The 21,880-nt window shown below is 48.0% G+C and overlaps 1 protein-coding gene across 1 annotated transcript in view; it reads left to right on the forward strand.

Annotated features, from left to right (window-relative positions):
* Positions 1 to 2,695: 2,695 nt before the first annotated feature.
* The window catches only part of LOC148542652 (mitochondrial glutamate carrier 1-like), a 35,271-nt gene continuing 16,086 nt past the window's right edge, over positions 2,696 to 21,880 (forward strand). The window contains exons 1-3 of the mRNA XM_088467450.1: positions 2,696 to 2,836; positions 7,951 to 7,993; positions 21,735 to 21,832. Of these exons, the coding sequence (XP_088323576.1) occupies positions 21,813 to 21,832 (20 nt within the window). The 5' untranslated portion in view covers positions 2,696 to 2,836; positions 7,951 to 7,993; positions 21,735 to 21,812. The remainder of the gene's footprint in view (positions 2,837 to 7,950; positions 7,994 to 21,734; positions 21,833 to 21,880) is intronic.

Below are 21,880 nucleotides of genomic sequence, written 5' to 3' on the forward strand. Positions count from 1 at the left end.
ATTCAGCTGGCAAGATACAAAATGCTGGGACTTGATATCACTGCAAGAGAAACACAGAGGTATCATTTTACTTATGTGGGAGACCCCAGAATATTGGATCCCCAGTCTGCTAACCTCTTGGTGTGTAGCCTCTGTGTAAATCAGCAGGGATGCCGCTGCACTGGAGGGTCTGTCAGTGGCAAGGGACACTTGTGATAAATTACAGATCTGAGCTCCCTCCCTGTCGACTGCCACTTGTTTTAGGAAGGGAGGGGAGAAAATGTCACGACCTTTTGGAGGTAGTAGCAGAGGAGCTGCAGGACAGACTGTCCGGATCAGCCCTGGGCTGATTTGTGTGACCGCAGCAGTATATTGGCTAGTACCTGGGGAGGGGCCAGCCATCAGGCACAGATATCTCTTGGGCCAGCTGTTGATAAGCTAGAGCCGGCCCAGCTCACACCATGCTGCCAGGCTTAATAGAAGATCAGCCTCCTGAGCCCTGGCTTGGTGGAAACCGACTGACGAGCACGGAGATCCGGCCGCTGCCTTGGACACTCAGTAAAGCGTGTGCGGAGGAGGTACGAGCCGGCTTACCTGTAGGCTGTTCCGTCTGTGCTCCCCGCCGGGCAGTTAAGCACACTGCCCTGCCCTGGTGTAGTAAGACTGGGGGCGTGGCTGGTTCCTCAGGTGGGAGGGGCCAGCCACCAGAAAGGAGCTTAAAGTGACAGCACAAATCTGCACTGGCCGGAACAAACGGCCCCTTGAGCCATCGACCCACAAGGAATATAATATTATACAGGCGAGCAGGGCTCTGGAGTGTGTGGGCTGTATGAGTAACACGTGCAGCGTTAAAGTCACTCCTCTGCTGTGCAGCCGCTCACTGTAGTGTAAAGACACTGCAACTTCTGGGTCAGTGAAAATCGAAGTGCCGGTATGTCATACCGCCCCATACCGGCACACTTCGACCACTGATCTAGTGTGTACCTAGCTTAAGGGTCTGTTTCAATCAGTCACTAGGTACCGGCGGAACATTGCTGGTTAATGAATCATGTGATTTCCATCTGAGAGGTGTGAACAAAAACAAGCAAGATTCCTGTACTGTAATGGGCAGAAATCTGGGCAGCTGCAGACTGCACGAGATTCTGACGGTACAAGAATTGAAATCATCACTATAAGTTTTGGACCTGTCAGCTTCATAAAATAACTGAGCCTTGCCCTCACTAGGGGGTAAACTTACTAAAGTGAGAGTTTTTAGAAGTGGAGATGTTGCCTATAGCAACCAATCAGATTCTAGCTATCTTCTAGAACAGCGGTTTTCAACCGCTGTGCCGCGGGCGGTTGTGAAGTGTGCCGCGGCGGTCAGAGGCACATTATACAGTACTGTGGCCCAGGCTGCCGCTGAGCTTCTCTGGGAGGCTCAGGTGTGCCCGGGCGGTGAACTGCCTAGACGCGGCGGCGTGACATCACAGGTCACGCACACCGCATTGCCCGCCCTCCCCACCAGTGACCCAGCCCGCTCTGCCCGCCCCCCCCCCAGTCAGCTCTTCCCGAGGGCCAGTGACCCAGCCAACCCTTCCCGCCAGTGACCCAGCCAGCCCTTCCCGCTCGTGGCCAGCCAGCACTGTGGGGTAAGCCAATCTGATTTTTTTTTTCTTTCTGTGGAGAGCAATGTGTTCTTTTTCTCTGTGGGGGCCAAAGTGGGTCTTTTTTATGTGAGTACCAATGTGATTCTTTGTTTGGCCAGTACATGTGATTGTTTTATCCCTCTGGGGCCAATGTAGTGTGTTTTTTTCCTGCGGGGGCCAATGTATTGTGTATTGTTCCTGCGGGGGCCAATGTAGTGTGTTGTGTTCCTACTGGGGCCAATGTAGTGTGTTGTTTCTACTGGGGCCAATGTAGTGTGTTGTGTTCCTACTGGGGCCAATGTAGTGTGTTGTGTTCCTACTGGGGCCAATGTAGTGTGTTGTTTCTACTGGGGCCAATGTAGTGTGTTGTGTTCCTACTGGGGCCAATGTAGTGTGTTGTTTCTACTGGGGCCAATGTAGTGTGTTTTGTTCCTGCTGGGGCCAATGTATTGTTTTGTTCCTGCCGGGGTTTGTATTTTCATAGGTCGCGCATGCCGCATCGCCGGATGGTGTGCCTTGGCAATCTTAAAATCTTGCGTAGTGTACCTCGACTTGAAAAAGGTTGAAAATAACTAGTTTAGAAGGTGCTAGTTAAATGTTAAGTAGAATCTGATTGGTTGCTATGGGCAACATCTCCACTTCTAAAAACTCTCACTTTAGTAAATACACCCCTAGGTCACACCACTGGGCAATATGCTGCATTTCCAGATACCAGTTATTGGCACAGCAAGTTTTGTCACAGTTTTAGTCCCAGTTTAATAAAGTCCAATGAGATTCCCATAATTAAGAGGCTCCGAGCTTGCTCTAAAGTAAAGATTTCCAGAGGGTTGTTGTTGTTATTAGTAATCATACAGAGCAGAGAGAGCAGCAGCAGCCCACACACTCCTCCCCTCCCGGCTCCTAGTCCCCCCTCCCGGCTCCGAGCCCTTGCTTGGCGTTGGCTAAATTCTCCTCCCTAGGTCATCACTCGCCACTATAGACTTTGGGGTGTTTCCCCTCCGCCCAGCACGCACTGCGCTGTGATTGGCCGTGACAGGAGTCGCTATGCAGTAATTGGCCGCGCATGTGTCAGTCACGCCCCGGCTGCTATTGAGCTATGATCTGGAACTTTCTGAAGTTTTGTCCTTCTTCTCCAGGGTTCCTGAGCAGCGGTGCTGACCCCGGCACAGCTCCCGTCCTGTCCCCGGCATTACCCCAGACGCTGGCTCCGTTCTCACCCATGCACATACCCGGTAAGGAGAGTAGGGTCGGAGAGTAGGGTCAGTGCGGCAGCTCTCTCTTTACTTGACCTCTAACATCACGCTGCCCGGCCGCCTAGCGATGTTACATACTGTAGGTCACTCATTCAGTCACTGATTGTTTGCTACATTCAGAGGTGTGTGTGTGTGTGTGTGTGTGTTTCGCTGTGTCTATGTCGTCACTCCATAGGTCAGAGTATTTTAATTTTACAGCAGCTGTTTCTGTGTCTGGGTTGTTCTATTAATACTGTTAATGTAACACAGAGAACGAAGTTCTGCCTGAAGGAGACTCCATGGAGCTGAATATTTTATATTCATATTGTAATAAATACAAACTCAGGCAAGATACTGAACAGGTCTGCAGGTCAGATGGTATTGGGAACCTTAAAAACTATAAGGCCCCTTATAGATGTAATGTTCAATATGTGACTAAAAGTCTCGTGCCACAGCGGGATGCAGTTATGTTGCGGCCGCCAGTCTTAATGCCGACGCTGGAATTCCGACAAGTCGAAATACCAATGCCTATCTTAATCCTGACGCCGGAATCCAGGAGGACACGTGCCCGAACGAAGTTAAGCCTGGGGCTCCCTTAGTGTTAGCTGGGGGGGGGGTGTTAGGTTTACAAAGTTAGCAGGGTTAGGGCCAGGCGCAACTGGGGAGGGGTTAGGCACTAAGGGGAGAGGGTAAGGTTTAGGCATGAAGGAGGGAAACTTAGGTTTAGGCACTAATGGGGAGTGTTAGGGTAAGGCTACAAGAAGGGAGGGTGAGGGTAAGTATACTTGCCTGACCCCTGTCGGGATACCAACCATCGGGATGCCTCTGTCGGTATTGTGACAGGAGGCATCCTGACAGCCGGATTACATACCCATTCCACCATAGCTACAATGGGACATATTTATTAATAACTCTATTTAAGGCAATAAAAGATTATCGCCTGAATGTAATAAATTATTCCTGTAGGGACAGCTGCAGTGTGTAAAGTTGGGTATACACTGAGATTGTCGGCACAATATGTCAAATCAGAACGACATATTGGCCCAATCGCTCAGTGTGTACGGCCAATACTCATGCTCCCGTGGTATCGTCCGGGTGGCCCTGCTGCAAGTCCAACCGGACGATATTGCATGTGGCCCTGAGGCAGGTAATGAGGGATCGTTCTAATGTGTACCCTAGATACGATATGTCTACCCGACATATCGTACCGGTACAAAACACACAGTGTGTCCCCGGCTTAAGAAGTGGAGGAATCGCATTAGTAAATTCTTTACTTCTCCTTCAGGAGCTATACACACTACTGCGTATGTGTGGTCAGCCAGCAACTTTCAGAAAGTATCCCATAGGCTACAATGCTAACGCAATCTTCATATGGCGTTGGCTACCTGGGCCAAGCTCTGGAGCTTGGTAAATTAGTCCAGGAAGCAGCCCTCTGTAGGTTTCTATGTGGTGTGCTTTTGCGATCAAAAAATGGGAGACTGAAGCCGATATCTGACATACATTCGGGGATACTTAATATTTGCAGGTACCCTGGAAAACACCCTTTATAGCCCTCAAATAATTGATATATAGGCCCCTATGTACTTAATGAGCGCTCCCATAGAATGACATTATATTGTACAGCATTAACTCCTCTTAAACACTGCAGGTGATCTTGTAATTATTTCAGAGCAAAGACTTGTCAGACCAGTGTGTGTGTGTGTGTGTGTGTGTGTGTGTAGCTTCTGTTTGGATCCCTTAAGTCACAGCATTTACTGTAAACAAGTTTTAATTTTATTTCCTTTTGTTAATGAGGCCTATTACATAGAAAAGTTTAGAATTATTTTCAATTCATGATACAGCTGATAAAATAACTTTATTTTTGTGACATTGCATTATAGTTCATCAGCCTTTTGTTTTAATTGTTTACTTTAGAATTCCATTTGAGAAAATCTGTCCTATGAGCTAGAACAATGATTCATTCTTCTGTGTACATCTGCATACACGTGTCCTTACACATCTTTGCCGTGGTTGCGTGAAACTACTAGGGCCGGGCACATTTGCAGAAAATGCGTCTAAGGGCGGTATTCCATTATATTCGCACCCGCAATAAAGTTCTGCCTGCCAGACTTTTCGCCAACATCGCGTCTTTTGGCTGCGGAAACTTATCGTGCGCGTCCCCACTATTCGCTGTATTCAATTCCAAAAGATATGAAAACGGTGACACGCAAAGCCAGAACAGGCAGAAAGTGGTGTCAGAATCGGAAAAATTAGCCTGAACACCCCAAAAAGATGCAGAAACATTGGGGATCAATGTAGTAGTGACCGATTAGTCCTAATAAAGCTGTTTGGGGTACTTAAGTTGGTACAATAGCCTCTAATTAGCTTCCTTGCAGAAGTGGTGAAGAATGGCATAAAGCAGTATTTATTGGTGAAAATAAGTAGTCTGGCAAATTTGGGGTACATGAAAATGGGTGCTAGCATATTTTAATGTCTCTCATAAAAACACCTGCAATCCCAAAAACACTTCACCCCTTCTTAGAGCACCCCCAGAACCTTATTTCGCTAGGTTTTGAAGTTGTCCCCCCACTTTGTGCTTTTTCGCCCCCAAAATGAAAGTACTTTTTCAGGGTGTTAATTATTTTCCTGGAATTTTTGGATGCAGTTGTCTTTTGGGGGGCTGTCCCAAGGGTTCTGAGTGGTTTCCCCACCATTGCACCCCTAAATAAAAATTGCACTTCTTTTCTCCTGCTATTCAGAGGCAAATCTTTTTCGCCTATTGCATTGACTTTCCGCGTATGCGAAAAGCGGGTGTAATTAACAACGGAGATAAGTTTCCGACAGGCGAAAAGACGCAATTGGGGATACTTTTCCGCCGATCTCTGCTTTTCGCGTCTAATTGAATACGGGCCACAGTCGCAATGCGATGCGACTAGCAAACTGTGCTGATTAATTTGATATGCAACACTTGTATATCTGTGTGCGACAAAGTGATATAATGTAACGGCCTCAGATTTTTTCATTTCAAGTTCCGTTGTGCCTCATACAAACTCGTGTGCACACAGATTAATCGGCACAGTCTGCTGGTGCTTCCTACTCGCATTACATTGTGACTAATGGTGCGTACACACTGGGCGATTAAAGTGGACGACTGAACGATAACGATATCGTTATCGTTCAGTCGTCCACTTTATCGTCCATTTTTAACACAAAAAAGATGAACGACGACGCGCGTTCCCGCGGGTCGTTCGTCATCCTCGTTCATCGGGCTGACATGCAGGCCAACCTGACGACCTCGTCAGGTTGCTGCATGTCAGGGAATGGGTGAGAGAGCCCGGCGCTGAACGATATCGCTAATGATATCGTTCAGCGGCTGTGCTCAATGTCATGAACGACATTGAGCACAGCCTGCCGGGGACACACTAGACGATATCGCTCAGGGAGCATATCGTCTAGTGTGTATGCACCTTTAGACACATTTTCGGCAAAAAAAGATGCCTGACGTTAGCAGAATAACAGGGGACCTGGTGGCTCACTCACGCCAGGCAAGTCATGTGCGTGGTGTATTGAGGATAGATTTCAGTACACATCTGTATAATTTTAAATGATATGTCCACATAAAACACATTGGGCTCGATTCAATTCAGCGCAATGCTGAATATCCCCAGGAGGGAGCTCCCGGAGCTTTTCAATTCACTGCGCTGTTTGGTCCGACAGTTGCCAGTTAAGTTGCGCGGCTGGCACTTTTGGCGGATTTCTCCTTGCACCCTCAGCGAAGAAATCCTTTAGCTGGACCAAACCGCGCGTTAAATTGAATATCTCCGGGAGCTCCCTCACGGGGCTATTCAGCATTGTGTGGAATTGAATCGAGCCCATTGTGATAGAGAATTTCTCCACAAAAAACAGAAAATAGAACAGTTGAAGCCTGATATGCAGACACGTCTTCTGCAGAGACACTGACATGCATTACGGGCCTATTTAACTTTAAAGTATTTGTGGAATATTCCCCAAAAAGCCTGGTTTCAGGAGGGGTACCCACAATTATTAAGTATCCAGGGATCTCCATTTTCTGCTGCGGTCCTTCCCTGGATGTATCCAAGGGGGACCACTGTAGATATTGGACATATCTGCTATGTTGCCCCATAGGTTTCTATGGCTGCTGCTTAATTGCAGAATTTACCAAGCTTGGACCCAGTAAGGAACGCCTTCGGGCTACACTGAGAGATGGATCCCTGTCACTCTCTGCTTGCATGTGTGGTTGTCAGTAGCGTGTAGCAGTACCGTGATGGGGTACTGAAGGAGAAGTAACATGATAGCATTAGCAATCACTTAATTTCTAAAGCTGGGGTATACATTAGACAATGCAATGGTCGGCCCGATTTTCCCTTGAACTCCCGGATAAACGATATAGTGCATACACACTGTGCAATCTTCCAAACGACGAAATGCTATATTGTGAGTCTTCGGTCGTTTCATTGTTAACTATATAATGTTAACATATCGCTTAGTCATCTGGTAGAGCATATACACTGCACGATTTGCAGAAAATCATTGGTGATGTCCTTAGATTGAGCAGCATGTATGGCATCTCTGAAGATGCGACGGATGCCGCCGTGGGGGTGGGCTATTTGAATGATTTGTCGTTCTAACCCATCGAAAAACGACAAATCATTTTAAAAATCATCTAGTGTTTACCTAGCTTAACACATCGCAGGGATGGGCTCCTATCAGAGTCCCTATCCCTGTGTATGTGTGTGGAGATATATTTTACACACACATATTTTGGCGATCCTGAATACCTTATTACCGCGATAAGAAACACCCGTTTTCAAGAACGCTGGCCATCACCCTGCTTACTCGTCCCCAAATGGCCGCAGCATGTTAATCATGCTGTGGCTTATGGAGGACTGCGGCCGCCATCGCAGTCTGTGATCAGTACATGTGCGGTACAGTTCCTGCGCATGTGCTGATCATTAAACACCAGAGTTGTGTGTAAATCATCGGGTTACTTACAACTCTCATAGACCAAATTTGTTCAGGTGCTTTTAGTTTGAATACTTGTTCTTTGTGCGTTGACTAAAATATTCGGGTGAATCGCAAACCATTACCATGTTATTCATTTTTGTTTTTCTTAGAACTCTGGAGAATTTGTGAACTCGACATTCATCCCTCTTACTGGTAAGAAATCACACTAATTCACAGAGAGATGACTTAAACTGGGCATACATTATGCCATTACTGGCTTGATCTGCAGATTATCGGTAGACTTGGCTGATAATTGCATAGTGTGTGGCTTCAACTAATCAGTGATTATAGGACAGTCAGGCAAAAAATATATTTATGATATGCTAGACTGGCCCAGTCATTGTTTAGCCGAATCTGGGAGTGCAATGTGCTGCTGCTGCTGACCTCTCCAACATTTCCCCTGTTCCTTCACAGGAGATGAAAGCAGATAATTTGTGGCCATATTCTGTGAAATATCTGCTGGGTGTCAGGCTGTCAGATAAAATGTCTGTCAGACATTTTGTTTCGACAGTGTCCCACATTAGCGTTTTATTTTTTAGATAGTCATAGAACTGGTTCTAAAAACACCCTAAATCTAAATTTGGGTAAAAAAAAGCAAGGTGGTTCCTAGTATGTTAATATACTACATAGTATGTTCAGTAATGTAATGTAGCTACAAAAAAAAAAACTTGCCTGACCAGAAAAATAAAATAACAAACTGCTAATTGTGTATATAGTATGTGTATTTGTAATTTTTATACAGGGCTGTGGAGTTGGAGACAGTTTTCATTAACCACTTGCCTGGCACAGTCGTATCAGATACGACCACACCAGGCTGAGCTTTGCCTGACATGGTCGTATCTGATACGACCAGTCAGAAATGCCCACTAGGCGGCTGTGGGAAGCTAATCTTCCCGCAGCCGCCTACATCTGAGGGACCTTCTGGTCCCTCTGCAAGCGTGGCTGCCTCTCTAGCGTGTCCAGATCACTGCTGGCCACAGTGATCGGGCACCGTCGGCAGCCCCCCTTCCATAGAAGCAGCAGTGCTGCTGCTGTGACCCGATCACTGTGGCCAGCAGTGATAGCGCAGCCATCTCCACCCCCTTCAGTAAACAGCAGTAGCGGCGGCTCTGGTAGCCGCCGCTGCTTCTATCTATCCGGGCCGCCAGCGGGAGACCCTCACGCTGCGGCTCCGGGACTACAGTGATCACATAGTGATCACTGTGTGTGAAGGAGCAGCGGCGGCGGCTCTGGTAGCCGCCGCTGCTATGCATCCGGGCCGCCAGCGGGACACCCTCCCGCTGCGGCTCCGGAACTACAGTGATCACTATGATCACTGTGGTGTGAAGGAGCAGTAGCTGCGGCTTTGGCTGCTGCTTCCATTTCCAAGTAGCCAAGCACACTACATCCGGCCTCTGCTCCTCCCCAATGATGCCCGATTTTATAAGCGTGTGTGTATGTATATATTTATATATATCTATCTATCTCTATATAGATAACACAGAGCCTCTGAATAGGGATGGCAGCCGACCATCGATGGTTTGTGAACCATCGATGGTATGACTGAAACCAAGTGGTTTGCCATTGCTGGTGACTATCAATGTTGCACCATTGATGGTAACCCTTAATCGATGTTTAGGAAACACAGATCTCGACCAATCGCTAAAGAATTGATGGCTTCTAACGATGGTTAAACCATCGATGGTACAGCTGTCAATGGCCATCACTACAGTATAATATTAAAAATTGCTATTTTTATGGTATACTGTGTCTTAAAAAAAATATTTTTTTCAAATAAAATAGTGATGGATAAGTTTAAAATGATGTTCTTGACCTAATTCAATCATAAAAGAAACCGACAATTTTGGAGCGGTTTTTGGAAAAATAATTCGTCAGTTAAGTGGTTAAAAATGTTTTGACTCCAAATTAAAAAAAGTATATTATGTAAATCTCAGTGATCATATTAATGCAGGTACAGGTGTCTATAACTCAGCATTCCCTATTTCCAGGCATTCCTTCAGGTTATTTTCATGAACATATAAGCCTGGTCATTATCTTGCAGAAAAGAAACAGGACTAGATGATACAGCCAATAAAGTGGTGGTGTTCATTTCTTTGCTACGGTTACCATTTTTTGACCAGCACAGCAGTGTTTGTTCTCTGTTTTGATGACTATCTTTTTTGTTCAAAACTGGAAAAAAAACTAGCTACATAGTTAATTGAAGTTGAAGTGACCCTTGTCCAGACTGATCTTTGAGTGTTATGCTGGGCATACACTGTACAATTATCTGTCCAATCTGGCTGGTTAAAATTAAAAGCTGGTAATGTATGGGAGCCAATGGCAATCGACCATTTGCTCACAAACACTGAAAAACCGACAAATTTGTTAAATTCATTTGATTTAACCAATCATTTTTGCCCATTTTCCAGTGTTTAAGACCATATGGTCGATTGTCATTGGCTCCTATACATTACCAGCTTTTCATTCCAACCAGCCAGATTGGACAGATATCTGAGAGATAATTGTAGAGTGTATACCCAGCATAATTACACATAATGAATGTAGTGATAGAGTACTGTACAGGCCAGGGATAGAGGAGAAGTTGGTACAGCATGGGTGATGATTAGCAGCATCGTGCTTTAGTTGCAGAATACATGACAATAAAATCATGTATTGCATTTATTTAATTACCCTACTGTCATGTAATATACAGTAACTAAGTAATCGATCACTTGTTGGCAGAGGTGGTCACTCAACATTTCGAAGGAATTCAATTAGTTTTCTCAACATTTTAAGAACTATTATAGGGGAAGTCAAATGCTTTTTTTTTCTCACCCGATATCTCGTCTAAAGTGATGAGAAATATTTAATTGTTTTGGGCGGCCATTACTTTTCACGTATGTCGCACCTATTGCCGAAAATGCAGCTCAGGCGCCCAAAAGTAGGAATTTTTGCACATTTCTGCTTGCCACCTTTGGAGGGTGTGAGCAGAAATAATGGGCACTCACGTCTGGTCAGAACAACAATTGAATTCCCCTCTTTATGTCCAAAGCAGAGTATAGCAAAATAATATATTCTGCTTACTATGCTGCCGCCATCACCCAAGGCTAGCTGCAATAATAACCCCCTGCTGGAGTCACCCACTACTACATGCACAGCCGCCACACATTGCACTGCAACATAGCTGGCCTGTCTTGCTGTAATAGTTATCAACATGTATTCTTCTACTGTCTCATGACTTAAATTATTTGAACCTTAGTGACATCATCTATTGCTAAGATTCAAATTGTAGTCTATAATGCATTCAAAATATAAACTTGCCATTTATGAAATAGTAGTTGAGTAGTAAGGAGTTGAAGGTTTGGTGTATTGACTCTACAGCCCTGTTACTACATACCAGAAAAGATGACTGAATAGGCCCATGAATGTATGCAGCATGTCAACACTTGTATTTTAGAAGCTGCCCATTTCTGCAGCTCCTCAATATTATGGGAATGTTATCATAAGTGTCTTAAAAGTCTTGCATTGTTTCGTACATGCACCTTACTGTCTGGATGTTCATTAATGGTTCATTTATCTGAATGACATTATTTTTTCAAAACTGAAGCTTTATTTTTATAGCAACTATAAACATTCTCAAGAATGAGAGTGAGGACTAAACTGGTTTAACAAAATAATGTTGTCTTCTTGTTGCTTTGTAATGTGAATATTTATGTAAGTTCCACTCTTAATAAGTGTCGCCCCTCTAACTTTCATAAGGCCAAACGCTTCTCTAAATCTCATTTAAATTTAATCAGAGAAAGAAACCCCACTCAGATCTTGCATGCACCCTGAAAGGCGCCTCTGATCTTTAGTAATTTGCACTTCAGCACCCCATTTACCTCCAAATACTCGTTCATTTAAGAGAAGCTGGGGCTGTGAGGCAAGCTTGCTGTCTATGAAGAGAATATAAGCTGGCCAGAGAAGTTACAAAGAAGGAAGGAACTAGGGGCCACAGGTAAATGCCCAGCATGCCATTGGACTAACTGTAGCTCAACACCACTCTAACAGAACTTTAGATCTTTCCCACGGTTGTGGTATATTTTATTTACAGCATAATGTCGACATGTCTAAAGTCGACACAATGTCGGTATTGTGAATGGGAACAATGGGATTTCCAGTTAATTTTTACCCTAACACCAACTGCAGCCTAACACTAATATGGTGTGTAGACAATTTATTTTTCAACTAAAATTTTGGGCACGATTCAATTCAGCGCGATGTAAATAGCGCCGGGAGCTATCTCCCGGAGCTATTCAATTCATCACGCTGTTTTGGATCTGTGAAGGCTAGTTATCGCGCCTTAAACAGGGTGTTTAGGCGCGATAACGGGCATTCCCCGACCTAACTTCGTCGGATTTCTCCGGGGATGAGAGAAGAAATCATTAGTCGGACTTGTCAGCGCGGTGTATTGAATAGCTCCGGGAGCTCACTCCCGGAGCTATTTACATCGCACTGAATAGAATCGAGCCCTTTGTGTGTGCTTTTTTTTGTACTAATGTACAGCATAGCATACTATAGTACAGATGTGTCCTTTTATACTGTGGCTTCAGTCGCTCTAAATAGCTCCTCTCGGTGTGCCAGGTCGATTGCGCCGAGCGTATTTTTGGGTCAAAATGTTATTCACCTAAATAATACAACTGGAAGTGACAAATCTGCATTGCTAGCATACACTGAGGAGTGGGGTTTTCCACATACGCACATCTGTATGAGTCTGAATCTGTGTTAAAAATGTTCTGATGCAAGTAGCCACAGTTTCTACTTCAGGGTCCATAGGGGTCCACAGGGTGACCTTGGGGTATAGCTGGATCCTGGATCCTCGGGCACCACGGAGTTAAAGCTTTTAGCTGCTCCCAGGATGCACTTGGGTCCAACCTCCCCTATACCCCGCCCCCGAGCCACAGGCACCTCAGTTTTAGGTGGTGCCCGGCCGGAGTCGGGTCACCCTGCGGGGGGGGCTGCAGGAGCAGCCCCCTAAAGCTTTTTATTTAACTAGGTTAAATTTATTTTTACACTAGTTTTGTTCTCTAGAGCAGCAGCGCTGGGCTGTCTGTACAGACGCCCACGCTGCCGCTCCTTCTCCCTGCTGGCGCCGCGACGCCAGCACTGAACTGGGGATCGCGGCGGGGGAAGCCAGAGTCTGTACTAGCCGGACTCTGGCTTCCCCCGGGACTGCTGCCGGAAGACGCCGGGGAGATCAGGTAAGCCGCGCACCGCTGATTAGCGGCGGTGCGCGGGTTCCTTTTAAATGCAGTCCCATGCCCCCGGTCTAGAAGACAGACCGGGGGCGCTAGCGGTGGCGGCGGGCCCCCCCTCCAGCGGAGGCATACACCGCCAGACCACTAGACCACCAGGGTTAATATCGCGGCAAGCGGGATGCCGGCAACCCGGGGGTTAATATGCTAGCCAGGGGAGGAAGCCTTCCCTGTCAGCGGCTCCTCCCCTCAGCTCAGCGTGCCTTTCAGCTCGGAGTCTGGCGTCGCTGAGCTGCAGCTACTCGGGCCACTCCTCCTCTGAGGTCTCCAGCGGCCATTTTCTTACTGGCAGCGTGGATACTCTCAGGGAGCACGCGGACCGGTCCCCCTGTGTACCTCTCCCCCGACAAGGACAGCGTACACAGCACTATAGCCCTCCCAGACACTGAATCTGGGAGGTTGATTGTAGTGGAAAGGTGCAGTGAGTATATCTTCCTGCATGGTATGTGACTTTTGCTAGTGCTGCCTGTCTGTGTCTTTTTTCTACTTACTGTCAGCCTGTACCTATCCCTTTCCTTCTCCTACAAGCCCTACAGGTGTGCGGGGGAAGGGTGTTTCTACTGACCTCACCTATATAGATCACGTATTTGTGAGGTCCGTCACATACAGTTGTGTGCTACACGGTGCCATATTGTGGGCTGTTGTTCAGCACACTGGTGAGGGCGCACGTTTTCTTCCTAAGTCATGTCTGAGGAGGAGATTGAGCACTCCGGGGCTCCGGTATTGTTCTCCTGCAGGCGCTGTTCTGCAGGAGTGGATAGGGAGGATTTGTCACAGGACGGCCTGTGCGGACGGTGCCAGGCGGTCCCTGGTACGTCTAAACCTCCCATTTCGCAGGAGCCACCATGGGCGATGTTTTCCCAGGTGCTGGTGTCCATCGCGGACCGTCTGTCGGTCCCGACTGCCGCCCCTACTAGGGCGTTGCCCCAGCCTGCCATCCCCCATTCCCCGGGTGTCCCACAATTATTGCAGAGTCCCCCGGGGTCTCAGCCTGTTGGTCCCTATGCGGGGTTGCCAATGTATATTCAGTCCACCCCTGTGGCACAGCCGGCTGTGGTGCCGTTTCAGGCTCCTGTGACAGCTCCTCCACCCTGGGTGGATGCGCTTTCCCACACTGTCCAAGATTTGGCGGCAGCATCTTCGGCTTTTCAGTCGATGTTGCGCAGTGACGTGCCCTCCAGGGCGTCTAAACGCTCAGTCATGGCACAGGCTGCGCATCTTTCGGATTCTGAGGGGTTCTCGGATGATGGTGAGGTACAGGATGACTCAGCCTCAGATGCCTCAGTCCAGGAGGTAGACACTAAGTCTTCCATCAATGTGCGGGCTCTGGTTAAGGCGGTGCGGGCTATTCTTCTGATTGAGGATGAGGCACCCGCTCCCAAGTCAAGGTATCCTAGTTTTAAAAAGGCTAAGGTTACTTCTACAGCGTTCCCCTTGTCTGATCAGTTGACTGATCACATGGAGGTGGCCTGGCAGACGCCCAGTAAGCGTTTCCTGCCACAGAAACGCTTGGCGTCCAATTATCCATTCCCGGAAGCGCATTGTAAGAAATGGGAAACTCCGCCTGCAGTCGATTCCCATGTAACACGCCTCATCAGGAGTGCTACTTTGCCATTGCCGTCTATATCCTCGCTGAAGGATCCTACGGACAGGAAGGTGGAGACTTGTCTAAAGTCTATTTATTCTCTCTCAGGGGCTGTAGCCCGGCCGTCCATGGCCATCTCCTGGGTGGCCAAGGCCATTGAGGGGTGGGCCAACGCCTTGGAGGACACGTTTACGGATGAATCTCCGGACGTCCAGAGGGCGTTGTTAGGACAAATGAGAGATGCCGCCTCCTACGTTGGAGAAGCATCTTTGGATGCTAGCCTGTTGACCTCTAGGGTTTCGTCGGCAGCAGTGTCTGCTCGTAGATCCTTGTGGTTGCGGTCTTGGAGAGCAGACGCGGATTCAAAGAAAGGCTTGGAGGCCTTACCTTTTAATGGGGAATTACTATTTGGTCCGGACCTGGACAAAATAGTAGATACCCTGGCAAAATCCAAGTCAGCCTTCCTCCCTTCAGCTACTACACCTGCTAAGGTCCGGAGCTCGGCGTTTCGTTCCTTTCGGGTTCAGGGCAAGGCAAAGGGTCAGTCCTTCCCGAGGCAGTCCGCACCCAAGACCGCCTCAAAGCCAAAGAAGCAAGCCTGGAGTGCTAGGCGCCCTTCTTCCAAGCCAGAAGATAAGCCTTCTGCGTGATGGGACGGGCCTCCCTCTGGGGGTCCCCAGAGTGGGAGGCCGACTTCTTCAATTCGCCCAGTGCTGGCACAATACCACCACGGATGCCTGGGTGCGAGAAGTGGTCTCCCAGGGGTACGCCCTGTCTTTTCGGCACAGGCCGCCTTGCCAGTTTTTTTGCACAAGCCCTTCTCGGGACAAAACCAAGGCCTTGCAGGTTCAGGAAGCCATAGAGGCCTTGCTGACGGCGGGGGTCATTATACCCGTACCACAGTCTCAACGTGGGATGGGGTATTACTCTACGCTGTTTTCTGGTGCAGAAACCCAATGGCTCTCATCGCCCCATCCTCAATTTGAAGTCCCTGAACAGGTTTCTCAGGGTTCCCAAATTCAGGATGGAAACTTTGCGTTCCATCATACTGGCGATGGAACCGGGGGATTATATGGTCTCCCTGGATATCCAGGACGCCTACCTCCAGGTGATGGCGGTCATGGCAGCTCACCTTCGGAGCCAGAGGATACGGTTGCTACCGTATCTAGACGACCTCCTCTTGCTGGCAAGCTCCCCGGAGGTACTGATCCAGCATCTCCACCTGACGGTCGCTTGTCTACAGGCGCACGGCTGGTTGATCAACTGGAAGAAATCCTCCCTCATCCCATCACAACGGATGGTTCATTTGGGGGCCCTGCTGGACTCTCGTCAGCAACGGATTTTTCTGACTCCAGAGAAGGTCTCCTCCTTACAGCTGCGGATTCACAGTTGTCTGAGCAGTGGCAGAGTGTCGGTGCACTCAGCGATGAGAGTTTTGGGGTCCATGGTGTCGGCATTCGACATGGTGGAGTTTGCCCAGTTCCATTCCAGGCCCCTGCAGGGGCTGATTCTTTCAGAATGGAACGGATTGCCACACAGGATCCGCTCTCAGATGCTGGTGTTGTCCTCGGAGGTGCGTCTGTCCCTAGCCTGGTGGCTGCAGACAGCGCATCTCCTGGAGGGGCGCCCCTTTTGGATCCCGGAATGGGTTCTGCTCACGACAGATGCCAGTCTCCGGGGTTGGGGGGCGGTGACAGGCTCCTTGTCACTTCAGGGTCGTTGGTCGGCGGAGGAAGCGATTCTTCCCATCAACATCCTGGAACTGCGGGCAGTATACAGAGCCCTGCAGTCGTCCGGCACCGCTCTTCACGGAAGGGCCGTTCAGGTGCAGTCAGACATCAATCACCAGGGAGGGACTCGCAGTCGAGCTGCGATGTCGGAGGTGTCCCGCGTCCTGGCTTGGGCGGAGCGCTATCTTCCAGCTCTCTCGGCAGTTTTCATCCCAGGAGTCCTCAATTGGGAGGCAGACTTCCTCAGCCGTTACGATGTGCATCCCGGGGAATGGTCGCTTCATCCAGAGGTATTCCAACTACTCGTGGACAAGTGGGGGCTGCCAGAGCTGGACCTGATGGCGTCCCGTTACAATCACAAGCTGCCTGTGTACGGGTCAAGGACAAGGGACGCAGGCGCAAGTCTGATAGACGCGCTGTCGGTGAAATGGCTGTTTCAACTGGCTTACTTGTTCCCTCCGATATCTCTGCTGCCTCGGGTCCTGCGCAAGTTCAAACAGGACGGAGGCACACTGATCCTGGTGGCCCCAGCGTGGCCCAGAAGGCCGTGGTACTCCGATCTGCGGAGCCTGTCCATCGACGCTCCGTACCTCCTACCTCAACGGCGGGACCTGTTGTCTCAGGGGCCCTGTCTTCACCCGGATCTGGGTCGACTATCTTTGACGGCGTGGCTCTTGAGACAGCCGTCCTGAGGTCTCGGGGCTTTTCTAGCTCCGTTATTACCACCATGCTGAGGGCGCGCAAGCCTGCTTCCGCGAGGATCTATCACAGAGTGTGGCACACTTACTTTCAGTGGTGCGAGGCCAGAAACTATGATCCCCAGGTGGTCCGAGTTTCGCGTATTCTGGCTTTTCTTCAGTCCGGTTTGGACTTAGGATTACGTCTTTCTTCACTGAAGGTACACGTGTCTGGTCTGTCGGTGTGGTTCCAGCGCAGGATCGCTGCTATGCCGGACGTACACACCTTTTTCCAGGGTGTTTTGAGAATCCAGCCTCCCTTTGTGCCACCTGTGGCCCCGTGGGATTTGGCGGTGGTTCTTAGGGCCTTACAGGGTCCTCCTTTTGAGCCCTTGGAGTCAGTGGAGCTCAAGTGGCTAACTTTTAAAACTGTTTTCCTCTTGGCAATTGCTTCTGCCAGGAGGGTTTCAGATTTGGGGGCGCTTTCTTGTCGTCCCCCTTTTCTGATTTTTCATCAGGACAGAGCGGTGCTTCGCACTCGTCCTGATTTCCTGCCTAAGGTGGTTTCCAGGTTCCACATTAATCAGGAAATTGTTGTACCAGCCTTTCAGTCACCTGATCTTTCGGCTGGGGAGACTTCCTTAGACGTTGTAAGGGCACTCCAGGTTTATGTGGACCGGACTAGTTCTGTGAGGAAGTCGGATTCTTTGTTTATCCTCTTTGGTTTTCACAAGAGGGGTTGGCCTGCCAACAAACAGACTCTAGCCCGTTGGCTTCGTTCTGTTATTATTGAGGCTTATATGCAGGAGGGTTTACCTGTTCCAGCCTCGGTTAAGGCTCATTCCACTCGGTCCGTGGGCCCTTCTTGGGCTGCTAGCCGTGGCGCCTCTGCTGTTCAGCTCTGTAAGGCGGCCACCTGGTCTTCCATTCAGACCTTTTTGAGGTTCTATGCGTTTGACACCTTTGCCTCTTAGGATGTATCCTTTGGGCGCCGGGTTCTCCTATCAGCACAGGAGCGTCCCCGCCCTTAGTTGGACTGCTTTGGGACATCCCCAAGGTCACCCTGTGGACCCCTATGGACCCTGAAGTAGAAAACAAGAGATATGGTAAGAACTTACCTTTGTTATCTCTGTTTCTACGAAGTCCATAGGGTCCACAGGGCACCCGCCCTGACGCATCTGGCTTCATATGGGCTCTGTGACTGGTCACCGGTTTTCCGTCTCCCATTTCTGTGAGTATGGTTCTTGTGTGTTCCAGTCTTCCTTCTCTCTGTTTCGTCTCCTCCTCCGGCCTGGGCTGCTTACCAACTGAGGTGCCTGTGGCTCGGGGGCGGGGTATAGGGGAGGTTGGACCCAAGTGCATCCTGGGAGCAGCTAAAAGCTTTAACTCCGTGGTGCCCGAGGATCCAGGATCCAGCTATACCCCAAGGTCACCCTGTGGACCCTATGGACTTCGTAGAAACAGAGATAACAAAGGTAAGTTCTTACCATATCTCTTGTTTTTTTTACAGCTTGAAGTCTGGAACGCATAGACATCACCAGACGCTGGGTTTCATCCCTGGTGATGCTCTGCCAGGCCTCTACTGCAAATGTCTTTAGTTCCTGCTTGTTCTTGGGGCATTTTCCCTTCAGTTTTGTCTTCATCAAGTGAAATGCATGCTCAATCGGATTCAGGTGAGGGGATTGACTTGGCCATTGCATAAAATTCCACTTTTTAGTCTTAAAAAACTCTTTGGTTGTTTTTGCAGTATGCTTCGGGTCATTGTCCATCTGCACTGTGAAGCGCCGTCCAATGAGTTCTGAAGCATTTGACTGAATATGAGCATATAATATTGCCCGAAACACTTCAGAGTTCATTCTGCTGCTTTTGTCAGCAGTCACAAGTCACATCATCAATAAATACAAGGGAACCAGTTTCATTGGCAGCTATACATGCCCACGCTATGACACTACCACCACCATGCTTCACTGATGAGGTGGTATGTTTTGGATCACGAGCAGTTCCTTTCCTTCTCCATACTCTTCTCTTCCCATCACTCTGGTACAAGTTGATCTTTGTCTCATCTGTCCATAGGATGTTGTTCCAGAACTGTAATGGCTTTTTTAGATGTTGTTTGGCAAACTCTAATCTGGTCTTCCTGTTTTTGAGGCTCACCAATGGTTTACATTTTGTGGTGTTGCTGAGCTCTCCGGCGCGTTCTTTCTTTTTAAGAATGTTCCAAACAGTTTATTTGGCCACACCTAGGGCCTCATTCAGAGGCGGTTGGAGGATGCAAGCGGTCGCTCAGAAACTGGGCGGCCGCTTGCATCCTGACCGCCCGCCTCTGTTTCGGTCGTTAGGCTGTGGGTTTACACCCACAGCTCTAACGACCGCTAGGGTGATGGTCGCGATGGGCAGAGACCATCGGGGCTTACGACGAGACCCTAGGGTAGGGTCTCACTTGTCGTAAGCCCCGGAGAGCTTCTGGCTCTGTCAGAGCCGGAAGCTCTCCACTGACATCGCTATTGATGTCAGTGGGGCCTCCCCCAAACGGTAGGCGTTCCCATGGGAACGCCTCCGTTTGGGCTGCCACCCCCCCCGGCCCGCCTTCCAAACGGGGCGAGCTGTCAATCAACATCGACAGCTCGCCCCTTTTGGAAAGAGACCCGCTACGACCGGCGCTGTCGGTCGTAGCGGGTCTCACGCCTGCGCACAAAGGAGCCGGCTCCCTCGTGCGCATGCGCACTTGACAAACATCGAGGCGGTCGTAGACCGTACGGCCGCCTCTGAATGAAGGCCCTAATGTTTTTGCTATCTCTCTGATGGGTTTGTTTTGATTTTTCAGCCTAATGTAGATACCATTTGTATTGAACAGTATTGGGTAATTTATAAATATCCCGATTTTAAAGGTTTTATAAACCTAAGCACTGTCCAAGACACTTATGCTTGTTAGATTTCTTTTCTGAAGTTGGCATTCCTTAATTATTATTTTTTTTGTGTGTGTTTTTTTGGAGCTGCAAGATTGTTATTTTGCGCAAAAAAAAAAAGATAAACTAATTTTTTAAACAAGTGTGGTATTTTGGCAACATACATAAAACATGTGCGGGTTCTGTTTTACTTGGATATGTTCGGATCTCAAAAAACTCCATCTTATTGGCTATCACCTGTTTTGGATAGCCAATAAAATAAATCTGAACTTGCGATAATTTTGTGGAAAAGAACCGAGTAAAACCGAATCCGCACCATCTCTACTTTAAATGAACAGAAGTGTCCATCCTTAAGGCAATAATGTTACCGGTTCCGTGATGGTGGGGTTCAGATTAGCGAAAAATCCAACGCACATAGTAGATGACTCTTTAGACACAGTATGTTTGCTGCGGATTCCAAATACAGATGTGAATCCAGTTGCAGATATAATTGAAGTCCTTGGGAAGAAGTCACTGTTGGTGAGCAAATGACTCCTCCGTCACCTAGACAGAGGAGAACATCCCTGGAAGGACAGTCTAGTCAAGAAATTTTGCAACAGCAGGTGCTTGCAACCAGCCTGGTGCGCCCAGGTCACACTCTGTGTTACAAACACCAATAACTACTGAGGGGCACATAGTTTGAAAGCAGGGACCCTCTCTTACAAACAAGTGTGCCCTTCCCATCTGAGAAACAAGGGTGCCCCTGTGTGTGCTGGTGTAGTTATGGGAGGGATAGAACATGTAACCATCCAGAACGGTGGGGAAGGTAAGTATTTATTTCTTATCTTGCCATGTTCCCACTCAAGGCGAATGATGGATGTTAATATATACGCGGATGATGCGAAGATGTTGAAGTTCACAGCCACCTGCCATTTTTACAAAGATGTTCAATAACAAAGGGGGGGGGGGGTGTCATGCAGCATTCTAGCTGGGTTCGTTATATTAGGTCAACCGTGACCATGCTGACTGTCATAATGTCAACAGGCAACATGTTCAGCATGTCAACAATCCATTTTTAAGGTATGCCTTCTGCTAATGCAAACATTTTACTATGTCAACATACTAGCTACCATTTGGCTTTACCCAGCTAAAGCTAATGCACAGATTATCTTTTAACGTGGACATGAATTGTTTTCTTAAGAGTATAACTACTGTATATATGCCATTTATAATGTCATTGAAATTCAAGACCTAAAATTAGCGTGGCTAGCATAATTGGGATGACTGTAAAACATATAGTTTCTGCGATGGTGCTCTAACTGGAAGGATGCGATTCAATTGTTTGTAGATTCCCCCTGCTGGGCGTCTATACTAATGGCTGCCCGACGGAGCAATTTAATTGTTTCTCTGTTCGGGCACCCATTAGTAGTTATCGTAGCCTCTGCGCTAGCTGTTGGAGTCCTTTTTTTTAATCCTCCCTCTTTTTCATGATGAATGTCAAGTCTAGCACGTTTGCATGGTTCATATTAATAAGGGTAAATCACATGACTTGATCTGTTAGGCAGTGATGCCTGTTGCTTTTCTAGTGCAAGTATTAGTTTAGTTACTCACAGTTTATTGGTATGTGCAGCGAGCTGTAAGTTAGTCATTTGTGTTCATTGATCTTTTTACACGCGAGCGGATGCCAGTGGTATATTTATAGACACACAGCTCATGTACTTCAGGCTGTGCCATCTCTTTGCAGAGCACAGTTGGATTCCGTGCAGTACAGAGCCTGTACATCTGTGACCAAAAAGATCTTCCTAAGGGGAATACTTGAAAAATGGCTGAGAAGCAGATCAGGTAAATTGACAATGGTATCTTTTATACTTGATTTTTTTGCTTACATTC

This window comes from Taudactylus pleione, unplaced genomic scaffold (genome assembly GCF_031769625.1).
Source record: "Taudactylus pleione unplaced genomic scaffold, aTauple2 ptg000010l, whole genome shotgun sequence".
NCBI lineage: Eukaryota > Metazoa > Chordata > Amphibia > Anura > Myobatrachidae > Taudactylus > Taudactylus pleione.